The 9,482-nt window shown below is 34.3% G+C and overlaps 1 protein-coding gene across 1 annotated transcript in view; it reads left to right on the top strand.

The window, feature by feature from the left end:
* CBLB (Cbl proto-oncogene B, E3 ubiquitin protein ligase) overlaps positions 1-9,482 on the top strand; it is a 208,529-nt gene that overhangs the window by 91,111 nt on the left and 107,936 nt on the right. Inside the window, exon 3 of the mRNA XM_008581783.1 lies at positions 3,502-3,648. Coding sequence (XP_008580005.1) covers positions 3,502-3,648 — 147 coding nt within the window. The remainder of the gene's footprint in view (positions 1-3,501; positions 3,649-9,482) is intronic.

Raw genomic sequence — 9,482 nt, forward strand, 5'->3', positions numbered from 1 at the left:
CTGCTGCTGAGGAAGCTGAGGACTGAGCTCCTGTTGTCTGCCAATGGTTCCTGGGATCTTTTCCAGTTACCTAGCTTGTGACCTGCATGGGAGGGTTCTGTGACCCAGAAGGCACATGAGGGGTCTGTGACTCAGACAGGCACATGAGGGGTCTGGTGACCCAACCTGGCATATGAGGGGGTCTGTGACCTAGTCTGTACAATGGGTTTTAAGGGTCTGTGAGCCCTAGCCTGACAAGTAAACATCAAATCCTTTATAAAGCAGTTGTCATTTTTGGTCTTACAATGATGGGAAATCAGGTCGGCTTAGGGAAAATTGGCTAAGTATGGAAAAATTGCATAATATAGGAAAAAGCATTTTGGCTACAAAGAAGATGTATAATTTTTGCCTTTCTTTTCCCTATGTCTGGATGGTTAGAAACAATTGTATTCTTGGATTTTATTTGCAAAATTGGAGGTTGTTTTTAAAAGTAAAAGAGTATCTAAGGGTACAGAGTGGGGTGGAGAATTAAAGCACATAGTGCATAGCAAAATATAGTAAACAAAAATCACGGAATCATAAAAAAAGAAAATCTGTTTGCTATGATAATAAATTTAAATGACATCAGATAGTAAAATTAGCTGTCAGTTCTTTTTATACCTCGGTGTGGATTGTAACCTCTGTAAATCTTTTAAATAATGGATTTCCAAATGATCGTTTACATGTATGTGGGGATGTGTGTGTGTGTGTGTATAAATATAAAATGTATCGTAAATATAAATATATATTCTGGTATATGTGAAAAATAAAGTAACATTAAACTGCATTGAAATATTTTTATTTTTTGTCTTTATTTTTGCTTTCTTATATTTACTAGAATTACTTTTTTTTTCTTTTTTTTGGCAGCTGGCTGGTGCAGAATCCGAACCTTTGACCTTGGTGTTAATCAGTACCATGTGCTTCCAAGCAAGCTAACCAGCCAGCCCCCAAATATTTAACAACATGAATTTGAGTTTCTTTAGAGACTAAAGGCAAAATGTATTTTTTCATTGCCTTAGCTTTTGCAAAAGGCTAAATAAAAACGTGGTGATCCACTTACAGGAGCAAGAAAACAGAACTATATATACATTTTATAATTAACGAGTGCTTAGTTATAGGTACTAGTGATTATTAGAGCTTCTAGACTATGAATGATAAAATGTTACTATTTCTATTTTAAAGTTTAGTGTCTACATAACCAGTGGATCACATATCCAAGATGGGTAACATTGGCTTTGTGCTTCAATCTTTAGATCTAACAAGGAAAAATGAAAAACATTTGGTTATGATTAAAGAACAAAGAAATAAGGGGTGGAGAGCAATCAATTCAGAAAATAAGGAACAGTTGGTTTACTCTAATTATAGCCATCTTGATTTTTCATCGTGTGTGTATCAGTTGGAAGTTTGGTTGAAAAGTAACCCTTTAGCCTAATTATAGAAATAAATTCATTGCAGATTGTCTAAGGGCGCTTTATGCTTTCCTTAAACTCAAATCTTAAAAGTCCTTTGCAGTTTGTATTGGCCACAAGTCGTTCCTTTGACATAGTGCAACAGTTCAGTTTTCATTTCCCAAGACTGAATAGCTTGTATCTACCATCATCTAAATGAGGATATGTTGACATCAATGAGAAAGTCAGGTCAATGTCAAAGACTCATCTAGTTAACAAGTTTTACACTTGGATTAGGTTGAGTTGTGCAGAATATGGCTGATTGTAAGAAAATGGTAGAACATTTATGTATATCTGTAATGAAATTGCAGATTGTTTATCATTGTAGCTCAAGCACTAAAATAAGGTCTAAGTTCCGATCCCCCTTTTTCATACATCTTCTCATGGATAAAATAGGTTATGGAAATAAGTGACTTTTTTTTTACAATGCAGATAAATTTATTGACATTGTAGAATACACTTTATAGCTTTCTCTGCATTCCTGCTTTTCCCACTTAGCACACGTATCTTCATTTATTTTGAATTCACCTTATATAGGAAGTTATATGTTTCTTTTGTAAGTGTTTTAGAGTGACACGCATTGACTTTTTTGACAGGTGTATTTACATGATCTATTTGGTAACAAGCATGGTTTTTTTGTTTGTTCTTGGATAGTCGTGAAACACAGATACATAGTACAAATGGAGCAAAGAACCATAACCTTCAATAACAAAGTCCTGTTGAAATATTATATGGTCTTAATGTCCAAATTTGATGGCTTTCTCTGTTACTTTTCCTCTATATTTTCTTTGAATTCTAAAGCAATTGCCTCCACCCCACCTCTTAACACACAGATAAAATAGCTGAAGCTTCAAGATGGACATATATATGTACCTATTGAGTTCTGGTGAATCTGAGTAAACAGAAAATAGAGAAGTCAAGTCAGTTTAAAATGGAAAAGTTCTTTAGTATCTTGTGTTTCAGTTGCTTCTTTACTATCTAGCACTAGCAGTTTGGGGCTGATTAACACAATTACTGTTGTAAACTTAAGATATGGTAGGAAGGGTTGCAGGTGATAGTATTATTTTGAAATATGTTTTAAATCATCCCAGAACTTAACATGGAAATTAGATTAGCGGTGACACCTGCATATCCATTCTAAACCATTGTTTTTACTACCCCAACCTTTTCCTTCTAAATCACAGATTTTATCATGTCCTTAGTCTTTTTAATCCANCTACCCCAACCTTTTCCTTCTAAATCACAGATTTTATCATGTCCTTAGTCTTTTTAATCCATTTGACTCTCAGTTCCTTATAGTAGTACCCCTCAACAAGGGGACCACATTGGAGTTGCCCAGGGAGCTTCTAAAATATGCACATACCTGGGAACCTGCCATTGGAAAATCAGATTTTTAGGTAGGGGTGGCAAGCATATTTGACAAAAACCGTGCCCATCGATTTAGATGGCTCTATTTGTCATGACGCAACCAAATGTTCTCATCCTGACTCACGTCATTTCCTCCTGCTCCTTCCTTCCTTAGTTCTGTTTCTTGCCTATATACTTTTGTACATGCCGTTCCTATTGCCTGAAATAACTTTTACTTCATTTACCTCCCTCCCTTTCTTTCCACTTGAGGTCTTTCATCTGTCAAACTAATCTTTCTCGATTCTCTTCCTTATTCTCCCAGGTAGAAATAGTCACTCTGTCTTTTAAGTTTTATTATGATTTTTTTATATTTGATGATTTTTTTTAGTATCCATTTCTTTGATTAAACTGTGAGCTCAATAAAATCGTGTAGTCTGTCTCATTCATATTTATGTTTAAACGAATACATGGATGAAAAATATAGTGAAAGCCTGTTATAAATTTAAATGTCTAGTGTTTTTATGAACACTGTTTTGGGAGACATTGTTTAAGTTGAGGTTCATCATCCACTGCCAGAACCTAGGTTGATATGTATATAATTTTATTTGCCTTAATATATATTTCCATTAAAACTTACATGCATATGGATATTTATTTTTCTCTTCATTTTTTTTTCTTGTGTCTGCAGACGAAATCTCACAAAACTGTCCCTTATCTTCAGTCACATGCTGGCAGAAATCAAAGCAATCTTTCCCAATGCTCAGTTCCAGGGAGATAACTTTCGTATCACAAAAGCAGATGCTGCTGAGTTCTGGAGGAAGTTTTTTGGAGACAAGTAAGTAAAAATCATTTTTATAATTTGAATTCATCTTTTAAGGGTAACCTAGGCCTACCTCCAGTTGCATATGGTGTAGATTATACTTGAGTGTTTTGAGGATGTATTTGAGTAATTTTGATGAGTGTTTTGATTGATTGGTAATTTTTCTGTGTAGCTACCAAAAGTAGGCCTCAATAATACAATAGTTTTTTATTGCAGGTATTACAAAGTAAATATGAGACTTTACAGTATTACTTACTTTATGAGCATTCATTGAGCTAGTTTGCTGTGAGAAGCAGCAGTACATAAGATAGAGTCTTTATACATGAGAAGCTCATAATTTCTTATAACTTAGTGCACACATAAAACACGAGCATTCATTGAGCTAGTTTGCTGTGAGAAGCAGCAGTACATCAGATAGAGTCTTTATACATGAGAAGCTCATAATTTCTTATAACTTAGTGCACACATAAAACAAATATACAAAATAAAAGGTAGAAGGGAATAGATACTTTAAAAATGGCATAAATAAATTGCGTTACAGTTCAGAGAGGAACAGTTGCCTCAGGATTGCAGTGTTCAGGGACTGCTTCCTAAAGGAGGTGGTATGTTAAACTTGGTTAAGATCTGAAATTGAGATAGGAGAAGGCCCTTACTACTCTGATCCAGCCTTTCTTTGTATTATTGCATGGAGTATATACATGTGTGAACAAGATATTTGGATAAGGTTATCACAGAGCTGGAGTATATCATGAAGTAGCTAAGAATATTTTCCATTAGGTACTTCTATCCAGACACGAATTCTGGTGAGCCTGGTAAATAATAGGACTTGAATGTCTAAAGCCAGCATAATTTATACAAAACTTTGAAAACTTTTGTCAGGAATCTCTCAGAAAGATGATCAAGAACTAACCATCAGGAGACAAATCTTTCCTCAATAATCTTTTAAGAGTCTCCTTTCATGAGCCCACACCCTCAGAATGTCCTAGATTGTAGGCAAAACCCCAGCTACCCAGTGAGGAGGAAAAGTGATTGCTTACACATAGATTATTGTTTTAATCCTGTATTTAAAGGTCTATATTTATCCCTTAACTTATTGAATTATACATATAAAACGTTGTTATACGTGTTTGATGGTTTTAGTGCTTTTAACCTTTCCAAAGCGCTGTTTTTATCTGTAGCTACCCCATGATTAGAACATACTTACATAGAGTAGTGAATATTTTATTAGATAAGTAATTTCTTGGCTTCAAAAACATTAAAGCCTATTTCCTACTTCTTATACTAAAATGTATTCTGAATTATTTGTAGGCATTAAAGGGGAAAAAAACATTGTCACTTACACAGACATTCTGTGTTCTAGAAATCTAGCTATTTATAATGTTTCCATATCCATTCACAAATGAGGAATTTAAAAAAAGGGTCATCCTCATCTGAATTAGAGTACCATTATATACTAATTGATTACTTGTGAATGGTAGAAAGCAGAAGGAGCTGGCTGAGTTCAGGGTTAAGAACGGAGAGGGTTTCCTACAGTTGCAGCTCATGTATTAACACTGTAAGCCGAGTGCAAACAGTTGGTAATCTTCAATATAAACTTCCTCTTACAGTCTTAAGAAAATATATAGGACATTGTGGTATTTCTTTTTGAAAACTGAAAATTCTGGTGAGTTATAAAACTGTTTGCTAGTCATAAGGTCAGTAAACAATGAAAAGATTGTTCACATTTTTCAAGAGAGGCGTTAACTTTGCTGGAACCTCAAGCCACAGCAAATTATGCATTTGAGACATCTTTATTTCCCTTTATTTATAACCACAGACATTAAAGGGCTGAAATTTCTGTTCAACTGCTACATGAGTGAAATCACTACTACATCAAATGGGAGATTCTTGAAATACCAATTATATACTCTTTCTACCTCCCAAATCCTTTTACCTTTCTCTCCTGTTTTCACTGACTTGAGAAAGCTGCTTAACTTGTCTTTTAACATGTTTTGGGGAGGGGGATGAGAGCCAACTTTCAAGCTCCTTCTAGATCTTATACATATTTCTATAGTCATCCAAATGAATGATTCCTTTATTAGATCTTTAGAGATATTATCTTTATACTTTTCATGGATTTTTCACCTTATAGTTCCACAATATTTTATTGAATGAATGAGCAGTGAATGGTGTAACCTTTTAAATAATTGAATTATTTTGTTTTTGTTATGTTCTAATACTATTTTGTATTTTCCCATAACTTAGTTCTTATATTGAAGCATTTCTGTGATTTATCTTGCTACACATTGAGGCCATGTGAGAAGCTTTCATTTAACTTAACTAGTGCCTTTAATCTTGAAAACAGAGTTGTTTTCAAAAAGGGAATCACTGAGAAGTTGGTTCTAAACACAGCCAAACAGATTATGGTTTTTCTAAAGTAGGTTTTAGCTTAAGGAATATAATTGTGACTTACTTTCCAAAAGGAACAGAGTCAATAAGAATAAAATATTAAGATTGAATTCAAGTTGAGAACAAGCGATTGTTCATAGGACTTTGTAAAATTCATAAAGGCAATTTTAGGATTCAGACCACATTAAAACAGGCAATAGACAAACACCTTTAGGTGTTGTATGCCTAATGCTTCCTTTCTGTGTTTCCCAAGCTTTTTGAAGACGTGGCAGGACCTACCTTCTGCTCAGGGCTCAAGCATAATAGCCAAGATGCTCTTCTTGCTTTGAAGGCCAAGGGGACCAACAATACAAAATGTGTCACGACAGACTGATTGGGAAGTCTTTCATTTGTCAAATTTTTATGCAGAATCATTTAATATTTTAACAGTTCAGTCTTGCATTTGCTTTCCTAGTCTGTTGATAGGAGATAGTAGAAATATGTAGGAAAAAAAAAGTGACATTATTGAATAAATGTGTTTAAGTTAGTTCTGCAAAATAAGACTAATATGAAATGGGTCTTCACACTGGAATAGTAGTGTATAATCCAGAAATTTTAACCATTAGGCTCAAAAAAAAAAAAATAAAACATTACCAGCTGTTGAAGAAAAAACAAACAAAAAACCGATAATGTGATTGGACTCTGCGGCAGTAATTTATCTAAGAAAGTCAGGTTCCCTGGCCACCATGCTGGGTACTTCTTGACACTGAGAAGATTTAGACATAAATTTCCAAATAAATTATAATTCAACAAGAACCATTGTAACTCTTTAATCTACTTATGCATCCTCTCCTTCTCATACTTACTTTAGTTCTCTTCTTAAAGTTCAAGTTCAAACTCTTCCGTGGATTATTACAGCAGCTTTCTGATTGGTCTCCCTTATCTTCAATAACAGCCTATCCAATTGTTCTCCTTAGTGAGACCAGTGAGCTCTCTAAAAAGCAGAGCTTTCTTTAAAAAATAAATAAATAAAAAGTAGAGGTAGTTATTCCAATTTTTTGCCTGAAGCACTTCCATGAATATTGATTCTGGATTAAAGTCTAAAATCTCATTAACATGACAAGCTTTAGGAATTATTTTTTCTTGCTTCATCTCTTTGTACTCAGCTCATCTGGAGAGAAACAAACTACTCAACACTCTACTCATATTTCCTAATGTCCTGCACTTTTTCCACACTTCATTTTGTTTTTTCCCTGTATTGCACCCACTGGTTAGGTAGCCAGTCACCCATGCCCTGCCCAGTGTTCCTTCTTTAGAAGCTTGCCCTGCCTACCCTAATGTAAAGTGGTACCCCTCCTCTGTGCTGTCAGGTACCCGGGCTCACATCTTTCATACTAGATTGCGATGAACTGTTGACTTGTTTGCATGTCCCAATTAAGAGCTTTCCTATAGACTAGAAAGTTTTTTTGAAGGCAAACATTGTGTCTTACTTATCTTTGTTTTTCAGAGCCTGGTACATTTTCTGGGATGCATAGGCACTAATAATTAACAGACCATTTGAGTAATTAGATGGATGAACGATGTCTGTTCTCTGCTCTCACTTTGCCACGACTTTATAATCTACAAATTTATCTCTTTTTTTAATCATCAATTCCTACAGTTCTACTTCCTAGATGCTTCTTGTCCCCTCTTCTTTTTTTATTCTTCCATCCCAAAATCTTGATGTCTTCCTTCAAGTCCAGTTCAGAAGTCCCTTTATTTAATTTTTCTTTTTCATATATATTCTCCCACATGGTCAATGTTAATTATTCCATTCTTTGACTCCTGTTGTATTGTAGACACATTTATGTTATTGAATACGTGTTTACTATATGGGTCTTTTCTGCTCGATTGTGAGGCTCCTCATTGACTTTTTAATGTAAAAACTAGTAAAACCAGGCACGTTTATTAGAGTTATTATATGTCAAACTCTGTTCAGAGATTTTACATATGCTATCTCCATTTTTGATACAGTCTTTAAACTATTCTTTAAATGATTGAATGAGTCCTTTGGGTACTGTATACATTACAGACACTCGGTAATGGTTGAATATATGAGTATGTGTTGTAATTTTTCTACCATTTATACTCTCCCTTCCTTTACTTATGTTCTGTTCTTTAGTCTGTTGGCTTATTTGGCTCTTCCCTGACACATCTGCAATTACAGGTTTCTCTGTCTTTGCTCATATTGTTCCTTCCACTTGAAGATTTTTATAAACTCTGGTATGAAAATTCTTACTAATCCCTCAAAGGTTATGTTGCTTATGACTTTTCCCCTTATGGTTATTACAGATCTCTTACTTCTTCAACCCCTCTAAGTTCTTGCTTATCTTCTGCATTTACCACTTTTATTGTTAAGATTATTTGTCCAATTATTTTAGTTCCCATTTGACTGTAAACTACATGAAATCAGACTTCTTTATCTGTGTTTTCTGAAATAGTGCAGCACAGTATCTCATACATAGGCTTTCAGGAACTGTTGTACATTTAATTCAGATAAGCTGAGAAGTAGAGGGATGTGCATGAGCAGGTATATGTGTGAGATAGAAAGACAGAGAGACAAAGTGTGCTTGCTTGATTGCTAAGAAGGTGTGTGCTTGGGTTAGGCAGGCACTGTCTGGAGCCAGATTGTCTGTGTGCAGGGTTTGACTGCAACATTCACTGGCTTTGTGACTTTCAGGAAGCTATTTCATTTCTCTATGCATCTGTTTCCTCATTTATAAAATGTGGATGATACTAATAATACCTACTATCTAGGTATTATTGTGAAGCTTAGAAGAGCTAAAATTTACCTATAAGGCATGTAAAATTGGGTCTGGCACATAGTTAGTACTCTGTGTTGTGGAATAATTAATCAATTTAAACCTTTAATCTTGCTGTCATGAGTGTATTTATTAATTATTAATTCTACAGTGATTGATATATAATTAGTATTTGCCTTTGTGTGACGGAGGCTTTATACTCCCTAGTAATCTAAAAGCAAAAGTATCCCTACCTAAATTAGGGTTGAAGATAAGAAACTGTCTTGATTACCATGGAAGAAAAATAACCCATTTTTATCTCAGTTTATTGCCTCTGTCTTTGATTTCCTGGGGAAGTGGTATGGACCTTCTTTGGTTTTCTGTATTTTCCTTTCACTTTTAGTAAGAAACAAGGGAAATTAATTTTTTTTTTTTTTTTTTACCTTTCTAGTGAGTGAAATACTTGTTCTTCTAGCATATTAACTAGATTAATTTTCCGTCTAGTTAAAGACAACTTATGTTTAATTGAAAAAGGGGGTGTGTAGTAGAAATGAAGGACTTTTATAATGAAATTATACAGCAGATACTCTAGAAAGCAAGAAAGAAAAATGAACTAAAGTAGAACTCAAACGATTGCTAGTTATTACTTCCATTTAGCCAATTCCTATTATTGCCTGTTTTAAAAAATCAAAGTATATTTAT

The sequence above is a fragment of the Galeopterus variegatus genome, unplaced genomic scaffold (genome assembly GCF_000696425.1).
Source record: "Galeopterus variegatus unplaced genomic scaffold, G_variegatus-3.0.2 Scaffold2457, whole genome shotgun sequence".
In the NCBI taxonomy this organism is placed as follows: Eukaryota; Metazoa; Chordata; class Mammalia; order Dermoptera; family Cynocephalidae; genus Galeopterus; species Galeopterus variegatus.